The sequence below is a fragment of the Aphelocoma coerulescens genome, chromosome 5 (assembly GCF_041296385.1).
Source record: "Aphelocoma coerulescens isolate FSJ_1873_10779 chromosome 5, UR_Acoe_1.0, whole genome shotgun sequence".
NCBI classification, from domain to species: Eukaryota; Metazoa; Chordata; class Aves; order Passeriformes; family Corvidae; genus Aphelocoma; species Aphelocoma coerulescens.
In genome coordinates this window covers 58238563-58262243 of record NC_091019.1, presented here as the reverse complement: position 1 = coordinate 58262243, position 23681 = coordinate 58238563, and the positions used below count along the sequence as shown (strand labels likewise).

General features: G+C 37.4%; 1 protein-coding gene across 2 annotated transcripts in view; it reads right to left on the bottom strand.

The window, feature by feature from the left end:
* The window catches only part of TDRD9 (tudor domain containing 9), a 70716-nt gene that overhangs the window by 36349 nt on the left and 10686 nt on the right, over nucleotides 1-23681 (bottom strand). For both annotated transcript variants that reach the window (XM_069018393.1, XM_069018394.1), the window contains exons 2-7: nucleotides 15700-15806; nucleotides 8967-9064; nucleotides 8290-8511; nucleotides 6173-6295; nucleotides 3769-3849; nucleotides 772-936 (exon numbers count right to left, since the gene is read on the bottom strand). In XM_069018393.1, the coding sequence (XP_068874494.1) occupies nucleotides 772-936; nucleotides 3769-3849; nucleotides 6173-6295; nucleotides 8290-8511; nucleotides 8967-8993 (618 nt within the window). In that variant the 5' untranslated portion in view covers nucleotides 8994-9064; nucleotides 15700-15806. The remainder of the gene's footprint in view (nucleotides 1-771; nucleotides 937-3768; nucleotides 3850-6172; nucleotides 6296-8289; nucleotides 8512-8966; nucleotides 9065-15699; nucleotides 15807-23681) is intronic.

Here is a 23681-nt window from a genome sequence, read left to right as displayed (position 1 = left end):
TTACATTCATTCCTTTATTATCTGATGTCTACATAAATACTTGCTATAATGTCAGGAGCCCTACAAACAGAAATATACAAAATACATTCGGTGCAGCTTATAAGCTAAAGATTGATAAAGCAAACACATCTTCAGCCAGTATCTACCCCCCTCCTCAGGCATCAGAGAAGCAGTACTCCAGCACAGCACACCAGGGAACTGAGAGGTATCTGTTATTCTAACACGTTTTCATTACACATTTGCCACGGTGGCCTACATGGTTACAACAGAAATAGGTTCAAAACTACTGTATAATATCTCTGGCTCTACTAAAAAAAAATAAAGAAGAAAGAAAAACAGGAGAGCCTTAGCTGATAGAGAAGCCAACTTGATAACATCAAAGTTCTAATCATAAATGCTTGTTTTCTCTTCATTTCACACCACTTTCTGCCTTTTTACATAATAAACATGAACCAACCCAGGAAATATTCCCGATTTTGTCCGCTATATTCAAAGAGATCCGTAAGTCTTTTTATGTTACTTTCTGCACACACTTTAACATCGTTCATCTTGAATGCAAACTATCAAACAAAACGCCTCATACTATTGAAACATTTCTGTTACGTGAAGGGAACTAGTTTGCTCGTAAGAAGACTCCTGTTTCATCCTCATCTATTAATTCTTACCTAGAATTGCAATATAAAAGTGGTTATATGTCATTTTATTACACTTGTCAATTGACTGTTCCAATTTCTTATTACGTCCAAAGAAATGAAGTTGTATTTACAATACCTGGAAATCAAAATTTTCCTTAAAGTCATCAAGATAATATTCTTCAACTGCAAAAGGTCTGCCTTCCACCTTAAATACACAGACTGGATTCAGACCATTATGAACTGGAAGTGCAAAGTAATCAGCTAATTCTTTAGAGTTGATGGAAGCAGACATCAATATTATCTGTTAAAAAAAAAAATGAACAGCAAATGTAAAGCATTAATTTTAACACAAATCATCCTGCTACATGGGGAATCTCCACTTCCTCTTCATGCAAAATGGTCTAATTCTGGTTACTACAGGTATGTGACCTAAGTATATTGAAGATAATCAAACTAAAGGCTTAATGTACCCTAGCTAGCACGTGGAGAAAGGTAAGCACCTGTAAGAGAATGGCTCAGGCTAGATGCCTAGGGCAGGCAACATGGTTAAAGTTCAACCAAAAACATACAGTAATCTTGATAAAGATATCACCACCCAAACCAGAAATGCCATAAAACACAGGACCATCCCCCTTACAAAATGCCAGGAAGGCAAACTAATGAAGTGGGCATTGTACCACTGTGCTCAGCTCCAAAGCACATGTAAAGCACAAGTAACACATGGAGAGGGCAGGCTAAACCATGAAGTTTTCTAACATGATCCTGAAAGGAGAAATTTGAAAGGATGTAATTCTGCAAATATATGAAACCTGTCCCGCTACAGCATGGACTGCCTCATGGCTCAACAGATAGTGGCTCACCTCTGTCAGTCTAATGGGCTAAATGTAACCTCCCACAAAGGCTATCAAAACAAAATCCAATCTAAATATGCAGTTACAAGCAAGGAAAACCCCTACCCCTTCTTCCAGACAATCTTTGTAATCTCGACTCTAATCTGCATGGAATCCTTCCAAAGTAGAAAGAAATGACAGATTCTTAACAGAGTGCCTGAAGGATCACATAACTGAACCAAGAGTTTTATTTACTCCTAAAGCAGAAATTTAACAAGCACATACCACCAACAGGGCACATGAACACATCAGAACAGAGGGTAATCAAAGAAGACAGTTCAAGATCAAGCAGTCCAAAACCACTTGTACAGCATGGCTATGTCCAAAGACCCACTAGATGATACCAAAAACTGTTACTAGTCACTATGGAAACTACACTATTTGGTCTGACCCAATAGAGAGACTCTTTAAGAGGTTCTCTTTCAACAACCCTATCCCAGTCAGATCAACCTCAGAACAATCCAGTGTCTGCTCTGTGATCTAAAAACAATAATCTGCAGCAGCCATCTGCCAGAAAATCCAGCATAGTTTAATAGTTTAGATAGTTCAGCAGGTAGATCTTGTCCTCAGTACATCAGAATCACTCAACTAACTCCTGTTAGTTGATGTAATGTTGAATTACCTGCGACTTCTGAGGTCTGCAACATTCAAACCAGGAACCAACAGCTCACATGTATTTCACACCACCCTCAGTTAAAAATGCTTTGTTTCCTCTCTTAAATAGGGATCCTTATACTCTTTTGTTTCATGAATCCAGAGAGGATTGGATAACCTTACATTTTCTAAATGAATTTGCCAGATCAAAGCTCCCTTTCTCTGCAGAAAAGGCATGAAGTAGGAGACACTGGGCTTAGTATATAAATTCAAACTGAATAGCCCATTTCACTCTGCTAAGGGCCCGCAAGTGAGATCAAGAGTTCACCCTTCTTCGACATAAAGAAAACTCGAAGGGACATCCCCCCAACTCTCTCAAATACAGGCCTCTCTCAGGTTTGTAGGATATTAAAAAACTGTCATCTGCAGAAACGACTGCAGAGAATAATATAAAGAGAATAAAATTTTTCAGTGACAATTTTGAGACTGAAACGGAACTATAGAGGAAAATGAAAAACTTTTCAGGAACCTCAAATGGAAAAATGTTTTCTAACAGAAAAGATGACAGGGCCTGTAGGGATCCCTGCCACTGAAACCAACCGGATAATCAGCATCAAGGGCAAACTTCTCACCAACTCAGTTTGATCAAATTATTGCTCTTCTCAGTAGGCAGAGCCAAGTGCTAAAAAAGGCTGAATAGTTTCACATTACTGTCTCTGAATTTAAAGACAAGAGTTTTCTCTAAAATCTAAATCAGCATGAAAAGGGATAAAAAGTGAAAGATGTGAAGTGCACAGCCCTATGCCATGCCCTACTCCAAATGAAAGGACACTTTCAGTGACAGCATGTTTGGAAGATCTAAAGACCGAGTTTGGATCAATGGGATGGACTGCACATTGAAACCCATATTCCCTTCCAATGGCAACAAAACCACCCAACCTAGACTCTATTTTGAACAGAAAAATTTACATTAAACAACTGAAGCACTGAAGAGACATGTAGTCTCACAAAATATCTGCAGTCTCAAATAGGCTAACTCAGTATCTTTCTGTGCAGCTAACTCCATCACTTATATTTAGTTTCTTACATTTCAAGAGTTCATTACTTTGGGACCCCAAAGACTAAACACGCCATGCTAAATGTCTGCAAACTTTGCTTTAGTACAAAGCAGAATTGCCTAACATGCAGAGAAAAACCTCAGCCATGTTTTACTACCAGTTCTACCCAGAAGTTGCAGTACAGCATTTTGTATCTTCTGCTATTTCTTCAAATATGTTGTCCCACTTGAACAAAAAGGCTCACTTATTTCCAAGAGTTAATGCTACCATTTTAACCAAGGATAAGCACTGCCCTCAATACCCAATATGTAATTCTAGTCAAATATCCATCGTGCAGTTTTTAGCCTTAAGCAGGCTTTAGAAACTAATGCATTTTAACATGAGGGGAAAAAAAAGAAGTCTCTCAGAACACATTACAGCAGCCAGGAAAAGAATGCCCCTTAGCTTGCTTACTTATGAGGAGTGGCAAACTAAATAATATTTTAGTAAAAAGTAATAACAGAGTAATTGGTTGCAAATTCTTTAGAAATAGGACTCTCATAGATAAAAGACATGCAAAAATTTTCTTGCAAGAATTCAGTCTGAACCCACCTTTACAGACTGTGAGTTTGTACACAACAGTTTACGAGTCACCAAGAGCAAGAAATCAATTTCTTCTGTACGTTCATGCACCTGGAAAGACATTGTCAAAAAGAGGAGGATGAATTAATGAAAATTAAATTGTGGATAATCTCTTACTTTTCTACTCAATTTTATGCTTTATTTTACTAACTTGGAATAACAGTATGTTTTCATCAAAGAAAGCACAGCTTTTGAGCCTAGGCATGTTAATAACACCTTGAAATCCCAAGAACAGTCTTCAGATGGCTACAGCACCCTTTGTGAAAATCATGTCACTATTAATTTATGAAAATCTAGAATAATGACTAGAAAATCAATCCTGAGCTCTAGCCACTGGTTCTACTAGAGCTGATAGTGACAGATTAAGTCTATGATACTGATGCTGGGTAAATCAACTGTACTGGTAAGATCCCAAATGATCCAGGGACTGTTTTGGTTTGTCTGAAAACTAAGCAAATCGAATAGATGTGCCTCATTCCCAATGGCTGCCAGCTATGATCCAAATACACAACTGCTTTCTAAAACATTAATTTACACCCAATTCTTTATAGATCCTAGCACCTCAGCCTTCTGACTGCTCCTTACAGTTCAGCAAACACTTCTTCCCAACATTACCCATGATGACCATAACCCTTTCTTAAATTACAGTTTAAATATTTTAAGTGCAGCAGCTTTTTCTGGAGTTCAGCCTTCCCAAGTCAATATTCATCTCCTGCAAGCTAATTAGCCATTTCTAACATAATATAAAGATAAGATTTATACTCAATACTGTCCCATTACAAAACCAAACTTAGCTAAGGTAGTTTTCAGGCTGCCAGTAAGGTCTCATTGTAAGATGTCAAGATTTTTGGTCCTAGTTTCTTTAAGTATGCTCCTAAATGTCTGCAGTACTCTAAGAGGGATGAGACCTCCAATTCTGTCATGGAGAACATTCAATTGTTAAAAACAGTGACTGTGGGCGCAAGATCAGAATCTCTGTAGTAGGTGTGGGGGAAAAGCAGGCATATGGCAACAGGAGGGACTAGAATTCTGGCTGGGGAAGCAGAAGCCACATTCAGTCTTCACAAATTAATGCTGCTGAAACAAGTGGTACAAGCCAATAGCATCAGTTCAAATTACAGCACCCAAGAAAACAAAGTTTTAAAAACCTCTGCATAAACCCATTCTCCTATGTAAGGGGCCAGAAAACCTCACTCATTAATTTTTGCATGTAATTAATACATTTTAAAACTAAAGGATTAATAATGCTCTCTGTGTATACACCTTCTATGGTTCAACTTTTGAATCTACATTTAACCTGCATTTCCTTATTAAAGGAAACATTAAGGTTTCCAACACTCTGCTAATACACTGGAGTGCTCAAATCTTTTCCAAGACCACTGATATGATTCTTCAGGCTTTGAGGTTTTTTTGCTCTTCTGTCTGTTTAAATGAAGTACTAAATTTCTTCATACAAAAATGTAACTACTTGCCTAATCTTTTCCAGATTTCCAATGTACTATTTCAAGTGCAGTCATGACAGTCTTGTTACTGTAATAGTCTAATGGTATACTAAGTACTATCTCCCTGATCCTCAAATATCCAAGAATTAAAGTAGCTCTCAGCTACAATACCAGTAATAAGATAAAAATGAAAAACAGCATTTATAAAAAAATACAAGCTAAAACAAAACACAAAAACCCCAAAAAACAACCAAAACCAACCCAAACCAACCAGCCCCCCTCCAAAGCCTTCCCCCCAAAAATCCCAAACCCGTAAGTCCGCTTCAGTATCACTACATCCCAAGATGTCACACATCTTACATGTGATTTACATTCCTGATTTGTGACCACAAAAGTTCACATCTGAATATGATTAACAGTCAAATAGTGCTTCCCACATAAAGTAAGTATATACCTATGTAAAAATACACAAATTACAAGCGTATTTTCTTTAGCTTTTTAGTGAAGTGACAGCAACAATAATGAAATCCACATGAGTGAACTGTACCTACAGCCAGGAGACAGAACTTTCACAGAGATATTTTTCAGGACACACCTGAAGAACAGACTTTGTAATATCCAAGTAAGTGAAAACTAGCTGCCTCCCCCCGACAGGCCTAGCTGGACAGGTTCCTGAATTCCACAAGATGGATTTCAAAAAACATTTCAAGGCACCTGTATCAAGAGTTAAGCACTCCCAAAAACCCTCCCCCCACCCTCAGTTCTAAATTTGTTTCTCAAAGGAACGCTGACAAGCCTATTTCAGTTACCTTAGACAACTTATATAAGACATCTTTAAAAGAAAATGTCTGCATTTCTCTTTTCTTGCATGGTAAGAGACAAAAGAGAAGGCTTTCTTAATATGAAAATTAAACTTACTTCCAACAACTTACTTCATCAATGAAAATATGTGTGAACTGAGTGAGGCTCCGGGCAGAAACTATTCTCTGAAGAAGAACTCCAGTTGTCATATACAGCAACCTCGTCTCCTTCGTCGAAACTTTCTCTAAACTTAACTAATAGCAGTAAGAAAAATACATACTAGCTGGACAACAGGTATTTAATGGAGTTACAGAAACATGCACCTGAAAGAACTCCCAAAACAAACACAGTGTAAACCCATCAAATTACTTACTCAAACCTGCACAAGTCTCTGTACAGAAGTGTTGTTACCAGAACCAATTAACTGGTTTTTCTTAGGGGTAAATTTTTTAAAAATTTAAAACTCCAAAGTTTTGTGAAGTATCAAAATCCCTTACTGGGGACTTTGGACAGAGAATTCTTCAAAGACTTCTAAAGGTACAACCATACACGATTCTTGCCACTGATATAAAGAGCAAGAAGAAGATTTAGCCAAAGTATAGCTACTTACAGGACAGGAAAAGGGAAGAGGTTTAAGTTATCACTGAGACCAGGCAACATATTCCTGAAAGTTCTACAACCCTATGTTAAATAGCAGATTTTTGAATTCTAAAGTACTTCTGTAATTTTAGCTCTCTCACGTGCAACCTACCCAAGGCAGGAAGAGCTGTGACCATTTTTTCATGTGCAGCTTTACATCAGCCTCGTAGACATATCTGTGCTCCACCATTTCACTCTGTTTCTGCTCAGCTCACACAAGTGCTGGTGAAACAAACACAGCACACCCACATACACTGTCCTGAAGACAGTCTGGAAGCACCACTTTATGTCTTGGACACTCACTAGCCTAATGACTCAATTTAGCAATTTTATGACTAATTCAAGGCATCAAAAATCACAACAAAGGCTTTATATAGAAACTACTTTGAAAAAAACATTATACATAACTGTCCTTGTTTTCACTGGGATAGAGCTAATTTCTTAGTAGCTGGTACAGTGCTATGGTTTTGGGATTTAGTAGGAGGATAATGTTGATAACAGACTGCTGTTTTGGTTATTGCTGTTGTGTATAAGATGTGGCAGAGAAGAAAGCAGATATGGGTAACAGATGAAGCAGAAGCCTGATGCTGAAGAGCCCATGCAATGAACAACTAACACAGTCAGTTAAAAATCAAACCCTCCAGATATGAAAACTGTACAAAAATCCAATTTAAGGGTAACAAAGAACACCTAACACACATAAATGGCACCACATGTAGCACATTAGGAAGTAAACTGAAGTTGCAGACCCATGAAGAAGAAGAAAGCTCTAAATGCATGTTAGCAAACATATACGTATTACCCTAAGTGGAAGAAAGAAAGGAAGAAACAACAAGAAACAGAATGAAGCAGAGAGGAAGAAAAACCCAGCAAATATTCCTCCCAGGACTCCAGAAGCAGACAACTCTTCAGGACATCCCTCCCACTGTCAACACCAGTGCAAACGCACTGGCCTGAGGAACCAAAGCAGCTCATCCAGAGAGTTGTTGCCCAACTAACAATGAAACCACCACCCCCACAGCTCAGTGTGGGTACTGACAAGGAGCTGATCAAAGCACCAGGACCTGCAACAAAAGAGGAAAGTGGCATCAAGTTTATAAACAGAGGGACAGACCCGATCTTGAAGCTGAGCTGAACAAAGCAAAAGGAGGAGACAGATTTACGAGAAAAAAACTAGTTCGAGTTTTTCACACGTTAAAAAGGAACAACAGGATGTTCAGAAAACAACCTAGTCATAAATGCATGAAAGTTTTGCCAAAACTGACAGGTAAATGTAGTGAAGTCAAATAGATAAAGTGTGTTATTCAAGGAGTTCAAAGGAAAAATGATAGAATACAGTTCTCCTGCAACAATTCCAGTGATTAATAATGTAGATGTGTCCAACGCAGACAAATGTTTCTGTTGGGAGTGCCACCAGGATTTGTATCTGTTCAAATTTACAAGTTGATTACAAGCACTTAGCAGGAGACAGATAAAAAATAGCAACTCCACTTAAAAAGCAGATTCTCTAATGTTCCTTTAGTATGCTAGATTTGCTTACAAGCAATCAAGACAGAATACACAGTACTTTTTAATGCATTTTAAAACACAATTTGAAGGTTTCTCATACCTGGTATCCTACAAATCCACCTAGTGTCCATGATCGCTCCTTGCTAATCCACCTGGCAAGGCTGCTGGCACTAACTTTCCGAGGCTGGGTAACAGCAATGTTGCAGGGCATAGACTGGCTCATGCAATAATCCAAAATATATTGTGGAATCTGTGTGCTCTTTCCACTGCCAGTCGCTCCTTCTACAATCACAACTGAATTGTTCTGTATCAGAGACACTATCTGAAACAATTTTTCAAGAAAACTCCTAAGTCTACAAAACAACTCAAAACAGGGTTTAAAACAGATTTTAAGTATCAACAGCTTCCAAGCCACAAAGCAAGTTTCTCCAAAACACTGTGCCATCTTTTCTATCAGCTTGTAGGCATCTGGAGATAACTGGAATTCTAAAACACATTAGAAGATCACAGAAAAGAATATGGGCACACACTCACATACATATTCTACATGAGTGTCTATAAACAGAAAGTTTAACAGCAACGTTTATTCCTCTAAGAAATTTTATGCAATGGTTTTGTAAAAAACTTGAAAGTTTTGTACAGCGTTTAAAACAGCAACAGAGGTTTCCTTTTAAAAAACAACAATAACAAAAACAAACAAACAAAAAACCCACCCCAAAGCCACAATAAAACATTATTTTCAGATTTATTCCATGAGAGAAGGCACACTGACATTACCTTTTCCCTGTGTTTGGCTGTAGGCATATCCAAATATTTACACCTACTTATTGGTATAGAAGTTGAATCACTTGATTCACACTGAGACAATGAAGTACCTAGGCACAAAAATAACCAAGAGTAACTTACCTCAATAGAGAAAGGGAAAGACCAGCAGGAGATTATGACAACAGTATTTGGAAACCTAACATCTCTAAAATGTGAGCTGCATACCTTAAGTATTAATAGAATTAGTATTTTTTAATATTAGTAAATTAAAGATATTTTGTGTTTATGCAACTGCTGTTTTACTGGAAGGAACTCTGAAAAACATTGTTTCTATGTGTAAACCACCATCAGTGTAAAGGATGTATACAACTCTATATGCTTTTCTCTTAATTTAAAAAACTGGATTTTTGCAGTTTGCATTACAACTGCCAATTCTACCTGTACACCTAAGAATTTTTTGCAATACTGAAAAAATATGCCTTATTTATGTACACATGTTGTTCCTCTTAAAGTCTACTGGAGACACAGTACAAAATAACCCACTTATTGACAGGAAGACCATTATATTTCTACCACTTAGCAATTAAAATAAATCTGGTTTTAGCACCATGATGACCTTTCAGTGTGATACTACACTCTGCAGTCTCTTGGCAGGAGTCAGTCCCCACTGTCATTGGGTAATACAGGACAAAAACCTTTCAGTGCCAGCATGAGTTTCTGCTCAGAGGTCTGCAGTTGGTTTGACCACGCAAAACAAAAGAACAGGTCTGGAGGTGTAGAAGGGGAAAACCTGGACAAGGCTGTGGTAAACAACAATTCTGCAAGTTACAATTAAATAATTTAGCTATAAAACCCACAGCATAATGAAATCAAAAGTGGAAATGCTTTCTACTTCAAAAGGGTTTCACCAGGTATTATGGTGAAATGGATACTTAAATACAGGCAGTAAAACCTTCTTATTATGTCATTATTTCTCTAAGAAATACAGTAGCTAGACAGAACTCTATTATTCTTTTTACAAAGGCAATAATTACTTCAAAATAAAGGCTAAAGCCTAAATACTTGACTGCAGTTACAGCTCCCTTTCTTTGGAAAGGTTCTAACAATCTCACACAGCAGTGAAGCAGAAGCAGGCAGAACAGCATCTTATCTCTGTGCCACATTTCAATGCGTTCCAAGCCCCCACATTGTCTCAAAGTGTCAAGGAATACAAATTAAGTTATTCTAACACTAAAAAACAAAGCCCCAAAAGCTGGACAGCTTACTATGACAGTTTAATAATGCACTAAAAAACAGAGTTCTCTTAAAGCCACATTCTGCAACAGGAAAAATTCTTTTACCTGGACTCTGTAATGCAACAGTGAAAGGTGATCACTGCACAAGGATCTACTTAGCACTACTAAACACAAACAAAACCAGAACCTGATAGCACCATCCCTTCAGAGTATTAACTGTCATTTAAAATACTTTTGGTCAAGTTTCTAAATATATTCCCCAGAAAAATTCATATATATAGCATTCTGCCACAGCAACTCTGTACAAAGGCTGAGTGGCTTCCCTCTGGCACAAACATGTCACAAGTGAGACATCCATAGCTGTGTGTGATTTGACCAACGCTGGAAGAAACCCCAAGCTGCTAGGGAACAGATCCTAGTGCGAGCAGATTCCTGCTAGAGCAACATAACCTTCCCACTTCTATCAGGTTTTCAAAGAAACAACTGGAATTTCAAAAAGTTAAAATGGTAAAAAAGGAAAGCAATTTTAAAATAGTGCTTATAAATAAGGAGGGAGGCACAAAAAATTCAAATGGATTCATGGATTCATGTAATAACCTTCTGTAATTCAGTACAAACCCCATTGTATTAGTAAGAAATCATTAACCTAAAATTCAATTAATTCAATTAAAAACCACAAAGAAACAAACCAGAAGAAACAGCTGCTAGTATTCATGTACCTGCTGAAAAACAATTTAATTTTGTATATATAATTTTTTCACTGATGAAGCATAACTTTTTTTAATACTGCTTTTTATATAACAGTTCTAAGACAGCAATATCTTACCCTCTCCTAAGCACAGGAATTTGTAAAAAAAAAATGATACCAGAAGTAAATGGTGATTCAATGTTAGCCACAATCACCATACAGAGTTTAAGAACTGACAGCCATATAACCATGCTTCAAGTACTACACACTGTGTGGTTTGGGGTTTTTGTCTTCAAGACAGGTCTTCTGTGCTTAAACTGAAAGAAACATTACTGAGTTTGTTTAGGGAACTAATACCATGACAACTGTGAGACTTCTGCCTGGAGAGAGAACAGTTTTGGGCCTCAGCAAACCGGCAACTTGAGATGAACACTGACATGACCCAAACAGCACTGAAAATGCCCCACAAACTGAGGACAAACTCCACCTGAAATCTATTATGATCCTTAGTAAAAAACATAACAAAATGAAATTGGGATGGGAAACTTAAGCAACCATCTTAAAAGACCTTAAGACTTTCACCTTTATTTTTTAAACATGAAAGTCGCTGTTCTGAACCATGAAGACCTGCTGCAGAAGAGAACATTTGAATGTACACCCCTATGAAAAGTTCCAAGGCTACTCTACTGATTTAAAAAACCATTCAGCTGTAGACTCTATGCCATACAGTGGAACCACCTTCAAACATTTGGGTTTGCTTGGGGTTTTTCTTTTTGATTTTTCCTATCTAATGTGTAATAAATCCACCAATGAGAACCGGTCTTCAGAAAAGCACGTCATTCCTGCCTATATAGATGCACCTAAAAATTCAGCTACAGATCTACAGAATTATCAGCAGGAAAGGCACAAACTTTTGCTTTTTCAGTTGCTTATACTTTCTGAAAAGCATTATTATGACCAGTACAACTGACCCAACCAGTGCACACCTTCGTAAGGCATCACGCTCTAACCTGCACCTTGGATTCTGACATACAGAGAATGCAGTATTCTTCCAACCTGAAAATAGTAAATTGAGGAAGCATGCAACTGCCCCCCATGCTGATTTAGGCTAAGCAAAATATTTCAGTGTATAAGAAGTGTTAATGCCAGTCCAGAATAAATAATTTCTCTATCCAGAGTCAGTGCAAAAATGAAACAGAAAAGTTGGTTATGAGGAAGACGAATTTGCCTGTTCACTTCCTTTTCAAGTACTATGGAAGTCCTGTAGAGATGTCAACTGCCATGACTAGAACAGCCTAGTGCCTAGAGCAATTTTTCAGTATCTCAGTAATTACAGCAGATATACTCCCTCTGGTACCCATTTCCTGAACTGAATTTGAAGAGATCCTTTAACGTAAGATTAGATTTTTATATTCACCAGTTCTGGGAGAAGAGATTGCACACCTGTATTGCTATCTGCCACTAAGCAAAGTAAATGAGATGCTTACAATATATTTCAAAGTACGTGTTAGATGAATCAAATGAGATGCTTATTAAATCATTCATCATTCTTCTGCTGAGCTACCAACACACAAAGTGATTACACTTCGCAAGGAAGCTCATAGGAAAAGAAAGCTACACGTTAACAACTGGCTGCCACACTGAGCCAAAAAGCAAAAAGACTGCCCAAAACATGGTGCTACCTGAATTAAACACCAAGTACATGAAGGTGCTGCTGACTGATCCTTGATGAGCTTAATCCAGAGAATTCCTAAGAAAATACTTGTCTGGTGAGACTTCTCTATTGCAATCCTCTTTAATTTGAACCTATTTTATATACAAAAGATTTTGGGGTGAGGATCTGTCCCTACAATTAATCCTCCTGGCATGCATCTTTTCTGAATTCAGTTTCTTATATATCAGAAATAACGTTTAAATTTCTTCTTTCTCTCTGAAAGCAATTACTTCAGGTGGAACCTAGAAGACCTCCAGGAAGACATCCAATTAATGGCATGAAAATCATGAAGACTGAGAACAGAAAAATAATGCTGCCACCCACAAAGCTTCATGAAAATAATTAGTGTCCGCTAAAGCAAAAAAAAAAAAAAAAAAAAAAAAGAAAAAAGAAAAAAAAGAAAAAAGAAAAAAAAGAAAAAAGAAAAAAGAACTAAGGATTTTTGAAGCTTTCTGAAGTGCAAAACTCTAGTCTGTACAGTTCAAAATACCCAAATTTGGAAAAAAATATTTTCTACTAGATGGTTAAAGTGATAAGTGTCCCATGCATCCAGGTCTGGAAGGTTTCTCTCTGCACAACACCCCAGGGACCTCACTGAATCAAAAGTGTGTGGAGCCTGGAAGAGCCAGTACCAAATGTGAAATGAGCCTGGTGGGCCAGGGAAGAACTGCTAATGCTCTACTTGTTTTGGTAACAGTTATGACAAAGAATTTTCTTCTGCTTTTATTTAATCACTTCAACTTTCTTTTCACAGCAGTATCATTTCTACCATTTCTGCAGAAGCAGAACTCTAAATGCAGTTCCCTGATGATCTGTTTCCCCAACACAGAAGCAGATCAGGCATTTCTGTTTGTCCTCTGAGTATAAAAGCATATGCTCTTTCAAAGAAATTGGAAAGCACAAGATTTAAACTCAATAGAATTTCGTCAAGTAACGAGGCACAAGCAGTACAAACATAAGCAGTTTCAGTAACTGCAAGACTTCAAACAGGCTATCAATTTGCACAGAAAATATTGCCTATAGTTAGAACAGCAATCTGAGAGAAAGAAGCTACAAAAGGGATACCAATTCAGAACCTTCAGAGAAAATCAGTTTCTCATGTCCATGTTGTGAAGGTCATTTCTTGACTACATTTGTATTCAACACAGCTCGACTCATAGGTCCTGGTCTAGATAAATCCTTCATCATTTATGACAATTCTCATGTTCTTGAGGAGAACATACACTTCCAGATCAATATAGCTGATAGTTACAAATACATCTTCAAGCTCTTGAAATCTGAATGATGAGCACACTACATTAGAGAAAAGCAGCCTCAAATGTGGAACAACATACACATAAACAATGAAATTAACAGCACAATTCTTATGCTACTTATGCTTTTTATTCTACTATCCTAACACAGTATTTCTGAGTCTATCTGCAAGTCAAAGCTAATAGCAGTAAGAACCAGGATTTTCTGAAGTTTTTATGTTATCTAGGTGGGATTTGGCAGCTCAGCCTCAGAACGCCGTAGGAATGTTCCAGTCCTGTCACTATCCAGTTTGCTTAGAGTCTGCCACTGGATCACATACCGCTGGGAGCAGAGCACTGATGAGAGCAGGCAGGCATCAACACTGCACGAACAGCTCCTGAAGCAACTGAGACTCCAGACAATGAGACAGACAAAGAACAGAACAGGGAGAAGGGGGGCAAGGGACTGAGGAATATATCTAACAGATTAATAGTAAGAGATTACGTAATATGCCAATACTTTAGTCGTTTTTTAAGGTTCTTTGCTAACTAGATGCTGCTTCAGTAAGTTACAAGTGGAAGGTGAGAATAAATATGAGAAGGTATAAATTTCAAGGACAAATATTTTAGGGTAGACCAAAAGAAAAAAGGTATTTATAAAATAACGTACGAGGATGACTACACAGAAGTATTTCCTAAAATCCCTAAGTTATAATCCTGTTTCTTTTACAGAAGGAACACTGCTAGCATCAGTCCCATCCAAAGTCATGCTAATGACTAGGGCTGCTAAAGCTGCTAGTCTATTTTTTAGACAGAATTCTGATTTAATAGGTAAAAGGTATTGAATGAGCTATGGTATTTCCTTGCATTAATCAATACCACTGTATTATTAAAGAAACATCTACAAAACTTATTCAACTTGTTGCTGTCTCTCCCTACCTAGCAAAGCACATGAAGGACTAGGGAATACCACATTCCTGAAGTACAACACGGGAAGCTCCTTCCAGTCTCTTTATTCCCCCATTTCCACCTTTTAATAACTCCCTCCCACAGATTTTATGTAATGTCAAGGGAACAAAAGACAGTATTTTGTGGTTAGGACAGACGATGAGGCACACTGCACGTGGTGAACTGGACAAGGGCCCCTACTGCGTCTCAGCTGAGGACAGATCCCACAAGCGGCTTCATCAGCCTGAGTTCCAGAGGCCAGAGAATTTGCAGATGCACTGAAGGACAGTAATTTCTAGAAAATGTCTTAATTTGTCACATTTTGGTACACCAGCAAAGGTGTACAGAAAGTATGAAGAGAACGACACACAGACCGATAAAACATAAATGTCCTTTTCTCATGAAATCAGCTACATTAACAAATTTGGAAATTAAGAGGCACAGTAAGCGTTTGAAGCTGAGCTGCCCTGACAAGTGAGTCAGCCTTACACTGCTTCTACCAGAGCTCCTAGAAAAGAAGTGCAACCTAATTTCTCTCTAAAGGTAGCTCAAAGCAACAATCAAGTACATAGAGAAATACAAATAGAAAATGGGAAAACAGAACAAAGGCATGAATCTAGTGAGTAGTATCTTTTTCTTGTAGATTTATTTCAATCACATTATCTACATTTACCAATACAACAAGCCAGATGTGTGCACATTTATCTATGCAACAGCATTATATATTGTGGTTTCCAGAGAATGAGGTGTTTACTTTTTAATACCATGCTTTATATATAACAAACTAATGCACATACCTCACACTAAGCTAACAAATACATTCATAGTTTTGCTTAGAGAAGGACATAGGGTAAAGACAACAGGGAGAAAAAGGACAGGTTTATCTGAGTTTGTAATAGGAAGTAAATAATTTAATTTCTTTTTTTACCTGGTTTATAGACATGCTGATCATTTCCAGCTACATTCAGCTCTTGTTCCTCTGCTTGTCTGTATTTTTTACTATATTCAGTTCCAACGCTCTCTGAGATAGGCAGTCTGAAGAGGAAAGGAATGGTAAATCAATAAATGCTTCCTAATCCAAGTCTTTGGTATCTCTGGAAATAACAGCAGTATATAGGAAGTTCTCCATGTCATGCAGGAACTACTTCAATGAACAAACTTCAGAAAAAAAAAATTAGTCTATGCATTAAGATACTAGCCTGAGGAAAATGCCATATTAAATCTTTTTGTTTAGACTCAAGAAGATTGAGCTCCCAAAATACCATCCTTTAAGTCTTCAATACCTAGGAATTTCTCTTCTAATGAAGGACTACAATTTCTTCTCAACAAAGATAAAATAGCTCTGTTTCATCAGTTCTCGACACATACAATTAGGAAAATACATTTAATTCTTGCATGATTCTCTGCGGACAGGGGAAGAAGACAGGAGGAAACACAATCATCTCAACTGCTTTTAAGAATAAAATTTTGACTGGAAGCCAAGAAATTATGGTGGTCAGGGAAAAAAACACAATCACCTGATCATTGAATTTTATGGAAATCTATTACATACAAGAAATGTTAGTAGTGATATAAATGTAATGAAATTAGATTTTTAAAAGTCTCTTCTACATAAACAGTGTGAAGAAATCCACATGAAATTCACCAGAGAATAACATATTGTGTAAACAACAATTAACTGTATGGTTATTAAATCACAGACTAACATAGAAACATAGAAGACTTTTGAACACATCAAAAGTGGGGTTTTTTTAAAAAAATACAAACTAAGGGTTGAAATTACAGTTTTGCACATTAACTTAAACGGGGCCCTGTGCAAGCCTTTCCTATGCAGCAATTCACTGAGGCACAGCAAAACTGTTTCTGTGTCTTATGAAAGGACATTGCTGTGGAAGTCTTTATTTCTTGACCCAAAAAACAGGCAACGCTGACTCCAAGGACAATGACACTGAAAGCTACATGAGATTTTTAACACGGCACTACGTCACACAGCCCTCAACAGAGGGAAATTCCCATGATTCTGATGCCACAGAGCACCCACCTTCTCTGCCAAGGCAAACTCTGTGCCAGCTTGGCTCTGCTATAGACAATTCACTCAGCCTAGTTCAGAACAGAACACTAAGTACTTAGCACCTACTGCTGCCAACACAGTAGGAAATAGCTTCTGATCCAATTTTAACAATATTTTGGGCATAGATCTACAGCAATTTCCCCCAGACCTCAAGTATTTCTTAATGCAAGGTTCAGCAGCCATCTGCACAATGGCTACGTGAGCAACAGCTGCCTACTTCCAACACTTGCATAACTCAAACCCTTCTGAAACACTCCTCAAAAGGTCTGAATCTGAGACAATATATACAAAAATTCATATACTTGCAACGTAAGTTATTCTACTGAGTGTATATTTAACACAAATAAAACCCAAAAATTCGATTATGGTATCAAAGTCAAGCACTCAGTAGCTGAAAATACCATAATGAAGCTTGGCTGCACAATCTCACTTGAGCAGCACTGTATGCACACACTGTACAGATTTTACAGATCTAACCAATTATTTTTTCACTTCCATAAACCTGCAGCCTCACTGAGTGCACTGGACACCCATATTCTGAAAATAAAACCTGGTTATGCAGTAAATGTAACTTTTCCTTAGGCTCTCCGTGAGAGGAAAAGCCATCCAGTGCAAGCAGTCAGTGCTGTCACAGAGCAGCAGGTATTGCTTGACTGTCAGAGCCCTGAACAACAGCAAGCAAATCACTGCAATAGAAAACTCCCACTGAGGGGCTAAGGCTGGGAAAGGTGGGACAGTGCATGTTGCTCAAAGTTAAGGCCTTGCAGATGCATCAGTATTAAGCAGTAGCTGAAATCAGTTAAGGAACAGATAAGGAACAATAATAACTAAATAAATAAACAAATAGACATTAATTAATTATAACTCCTGGAATTTTAAGACTCTTAAGCATTTCAAAACCGGCTCCGAGAAGTGTGTGTATATATACATATATATATATATGTGTATATTTATATATACATATATATATATGTATATATATGTGCTTTCAACCTTTGCCTGTACAGCTTGAGGAAAATGAGGACAGCATGACCTCAGTCATTTGTGAGAACAGATATTTTTTTTTTTTTAATATCTGAATATTTTATTTCAAGATTTAGGTTTTCTGTCTTCAGAAAACAGCACGCAGTAAATAAACCTCAGGCTACACAATGAATAAACAAGATATTTAATAGCCAGTCGTTAGGAATGAAAATTATGCACTTGACTTACCAAATCAGGCCCCAGTCTTGAGAAAAATAATATGCAACTGGAAAATTACATCTGGGAATATGAAATGAACAAATAAGCTTTGCTGTATCATTTATTGATGTTTTAATGCTGTACCTTTCAGCATTAATAAAATTAAAAGCTTACAGAATAACGGGGGGTATTAAGCAAAATGGAAAGAAATCCCTATGAAGCCCCCTGGAGCTCTCCTACATCACCAGAATGATAGACTCCTTCTAAGTAATCATTAATATGCCATCAGTGGGAGGTATCATCCTATATACCTGGAGAAAGAAATTTCCCTTAGGTGGAAATTTAATGATTTTGAACAAAATTTGCTGACAGCAAAAGAATAACAAGATTCAGAAATTCAAATCAATTCCAGGCTAGAGAAAGGCTGTGCTAATGAAGGGACTTTTCTGGATTCTACTTATGAATCACCTGTCTGTTCCATACACCAGTTATTTCTTCCCCATTTCTATTCTTCCTGACAGTGAAAACCCATCTTTGGTACACCTGCCATGTTACAGTACCTATTCCCTAGGCCTTCCAGCTTCCAGCCTTTTCAGCTGCACATACAAAACAGCCAAAATTCTACCAAATTAAGAAGCAGTAAAAAAGCATTTTTGTGACTAACACAATCACTGAAATTTCAAGTCACAAACTGAAGGAAATGCAGGAGATTTTAAATATTCTGGTTTTTCTTCCATATCCCTCATTTTAAAAAGTAGGTGAATTTGATCTTATGCATATCAAGGGTGTATTTCATTCTCTAAAGGAGCCAGATTTCTATGGCTGAACCTGCAACCATGTGACACTCTGTTCACCCCAGGTGGACAAAGGCAAAGTTATAAAGCGCTGAGAACACAATCAGTGACTTCACTCAACAAGTAACTCTTGGTACATCCTCTACCCATGAAGGTGTGTACATTTCAAGACCTACCTATTTTTAGAAACACTCTCAGAAGTAGCAGACAGAACTTTGAGCCTGACAAGCAGTGGCTGGCAAGACCCCTTCCATCCAGGCAAAGAGGTGCACTCCTCTGCTTGGAAAAGAATTAACACTGTCTTATGAGGTAACAGGATTCTTTCCTCACTTCGTATCATGTGGTTTAACTACGGTAGCGTTCTTCTGAAATATGAGTAATCTTGGTACACATGCCCAGTCAAACTAATTTTGAGCATTTGATTGAAACAAGGTATTTTTAAACACAAAATTAAATACAAGCTGCCACTTCAGGGGAATTACTAGAAGGGAAACACAGTTTAACACCAAAAATTGTTGACACATTTGATTGTAAATGCTTTCAAATACACTGAGGGTGCCTTTCTTTAAACAAATTCAGCTAGAGAAAGGTCTTTCTTTTCTTCAAGCTATAGAATGACCTCTAATAAATCAACAAGGCCAGAGTATACTGAGTAAATAAAGTGTATTTGAGCCCTTGAAATAATAACCACCAAAGCATTTTCGCATACATTCAAGTTAGAATCAACAGCCCAATCTCAACCATAACTATGACAGGTAATTTGTTTGGCCCTTTCTGATGACATAAATTAACTACAATGCCAATGCCTACACTGAACACAGTTAATGCTTCTGGAAGAAATGCTTAAAAAAAGTTTATTAAACTAACAGATATATGTAATCTTATTCCCTGAAAAAAAAATAAAATAAGCATTGCTTACGCAGCACACCTGACTGTATGAAGAAAATACCCAAGCATGCAATGAAATTCCAAGGATTAAGATGCTTGCTTATCCAATTTCAAAAAAATTTCTATTAACCACCTAATTTCGGGGTAGAAGCTCCTATTCAAGGCCATATAACTTCTAGAATATGTCCATCCTAGAGACAAAACTGAAACATCAAAGTCTTCTGGGACTGCATTTTTAAAAATTCTTATACATGTACTTTCTACTTACTTATGTTCTGCCTCATTTAACACAAAAAATCCTATGCACATGGGACTAGAAGTTGAACATAAAACTAGTGTCATCCATTTCACAGATGACAAGAGAAGGACTGCCTCAAGTCATGGCTTCTGTCACGCACACGAACTGTCCACCTATTTACAGATCTTTGGGGAGGGGGGAAATCACTTGAAAAAAACACTTAACCTTATAACATACAGAGCAGTATTTTGCCGTACAATTTTAGTAAGATATATACAGTAGACTGTTTCAAAGCTTCTCTTCTGAAACTAAAGTAATGTGACACTTTACATAACTGAACATTTGCCATGACAGTAAATAACCTTCCACTGGGTTTACTGAAGGACATATTAAAAATTTCTTTCCTTTTAATTGGAAGGTGGTTTTCTATACAAAAGATCAGTCCTACCTGCAGAAATACACTAACTTCAATGAAATCATGTACTGTCATTCAAAAGCCATGCTTCAGGCACAAAAACAGACTGAATTAATAGAATTCAGAATAAATGTGACCTATTAAAAACTAAAATACAGATTTCACAAAGTCACTATCTATTATTTCAAGAATCTACGAATCAGTGAGGTGCATGCTTTTTTCCCAGTAAGAGAGCTGTTCTAAAATGTAATTTGCTAGATTTAGTGATAAAGTCTCCATATATAAGCATTTTAAAAGGCTTGTACTGCTCTTACTCACAGGTGTAATTCAGATTGCCTGTTTTAAAACCTTAACTAGGCTGGGGAGTGGGGGGGGCAAGAGCACTAAAACAACTCTGTGGAATCCTGAAAAATTCAAATGCAAATGTTTGGAACTGGACAGACTGTGGAAACTCAACAACTCAAAAATACTTCACATATATCAAACCAGTAACTCTGCACCTTATTCACAGTTAAAATACAAGAAACTTAACAAGCACAAATGCCAGGATGAAACAGCCCAAATCCTCAAATTAACTGTCTTCTGCTCTGAGATTTTATGTCAGTAGGATGAATTGCTGGGCTTCAAAGAACTGGACTCTTCTAGATGAGCTGCTGATGAGCTTCTCTTTCTGCATTTGGTCACCAACTTGGTAAAATCCAGATTAAATAAATCTCTGAGAAAAATAAAATGCAAGTAAGAGACTGCTCTGAATTTAGAAGAATGCTCCTGAAGATTAGTATTAAAAGCAGGATAGCCTCAATTTCAAATTGATGCCTAAAACTCCCCTGCCTATTAGTGAAGTGTCATCAGCACCAGAGACATTAATGTTACACAGTCCAACTGGAAGAAATCAGCTTCAAACACGTCCTGGTTTTATTCATCTCAGCACCAGAAGTGCAATGACAGCTTACTCAAACTTCTGTCAGTTAACACCGCTAAAAGAAAATTATTCTGTTCTTCACTGTCACAGCAAAGGACCAAATGTGGAGTCTTACCAGGAGGCCTCTTGTGTAGACTTATGGCAAATTATGCTCATAACTGTTAAAAAACCAAAAGCAGTAGTCAAATGCTGTCTGAAGTGATCAGAGGAAGTAGACTCACCATCTGTCTGTAGCCCAAAACAGCCCGAGCAAATTGTTCTGTCAAATCAAAAGAAAATACACTACAAAGTTGATTACACCCAAAGAGTGGTGCTGCACTTAAAAATGGAAGGAAACCATCCAAGCTGCTAGCTATGGATAAATTATATTATGAAATCTCTCTCTGCTCAGATGATGGGACCATTGGTAACCTTTCTTTGTAACTGTTCTGGAGCTGGCTGGAATAGGGTTATTTTCTTCATAGCACCTCCATGATGCTGTGTTTTAAAATTGTGACTAAATCAGCACTTCTGAAAACAAATGTCTTAGTTACTGCTGAACAGCATTTGCACAGCATCAAGGACCTCGCTGTTTCTTACACTGTACCTTCCCCTGCCCCATAAATAGGCTGGAGGGTGCACAAGGGTTTGGGAGGGGACATAACCAGGAAGGCAACACAAACAAACCAGAAAGATGCATGTAGTGTCATGCTCACCAACAAAAAGGGAAAAGAGTGGGGTTTCAGTTCAGTTTGCCATCTACTGTTCATAACTTGGCTGGACATTGGTCTGCCCATGAGAGGTGATGTGTGGCTGCCTCTGCATCACTTTTTTTTGTTTTTCTCTCTTGTTCCACTTCTTAAAACAGCTTTTATATTGAACCCAAGTTTTTCTTTTTCTTTCTCTGTTCCATTCCTCATCCCCTATTCCACTGAGGGGGAAGCAAAGTTTAAGTGAGGTGCTCTGTGGTGCTGAGGTGTCTATGGAGCTTAACCCACAAAAATCACCAGCCCTTCACACAAAATCTATGGCAGCAAAACACAGTATATGATTATTAGCAAAAGATAGTAAGAAAGAATTACAGAACACGTAACACTACACCAGTATGTTGAAATGTTAGCTAGGTAGCAATCGTTATGACCTGCTATCAGCACTTTTGGTCAAGTAAGAATTAGTATAATAATTTCTCAGTGTCACACTGAGTCTGTGACATATGCCTCATTCATAAAGAGAGCTGTACTTATTGTCCCTTTCAATTACAAGAGCCAATAACATCTCAGACGGTACAGATGCCGTAAAATTTTTCAAAGAAAAGATTAAGAAGCTTCTCCTCCAACTATTCTCACCATTTATCATGCCTGGATCCTCACCTCAGTATAATATTTGGTTAAATGGAGCTGGTTTTGAATTAACTGCTGTTCAGCACCAACTTCTTCTCAAACTGGCTTTGTCAAAAAAAAAAAAAAAAAAGTGTTTTGTCCAACAGCACGCCACATCTGCACAAGTAAGTACTGAATTCATAGACCTTAAAGACAGGCACAGCAGCAGCCCCAGGTTTAACTAGACTGCCTTTTTTATTACAGGACCTGGTTGTCAGTTTAGGAACTTTGTGTATGTGATGTTGAGGCACATGTCTTATGACTAAAGTCTTCTTGCTGTAACTCAGAGCTGACTTTAATTTGTGGCTTTTTTCTCCCAGAATACAATTGGAGCAATAGTTGTTCATAAGAAAACACTACACTTGGAAAAACAGCTGATCCCTAGAGGACATTTATTCTTTGTGAGAGTAGCAGATTTGCAAGCATGATAAGCCTGTTTCAGGAATATGCCTTCTGCATTATTACAGTAAGTTATTCATTGCTGTAGTGTTGAAAGGTCATATTCAGAATGTACAACTTAATCACACATCATGTAAATATTTAAGTTTCCTGTGTTAAAAGCATTATTTTACTTTGTGGGTTTTTGTTTGTTTTTTTTTTTTTAGAAAAAGCTTTCAAGGTATTTCAAAAAGCAGCAGACAGGGTAAAATAAACATCTTGTGTCATTTCTTTCTAGCTGAGAAACATTATCTCGTCATAAACAGCCACATCTTCTCAACGTAGATGGTATAGTTAGTCACGATGATTTTCAAGTAAGAATTCACTCATTTCAAACGCTAATGTCCTGCAAATATTCACAAAACCACCCCACTGTCATTCTTAACGCACTCTCTTGGAGTTAAGCTTTGCTTTTGCACCAAAGAAGTCAAAATTCAGGCATATTCAGCACCCCCAAAACATGCATTTTCTATATCCCTGTGGCAAGTTTCAACTACTCAAATCTGTATGTTGTCTGTTGTACTCACGTCCTAAGTGTACATAAATATCTTTACTCTGTAGCTGTGCTATGCCTTCAACATAAAACTTGACAGAAATTTTAACT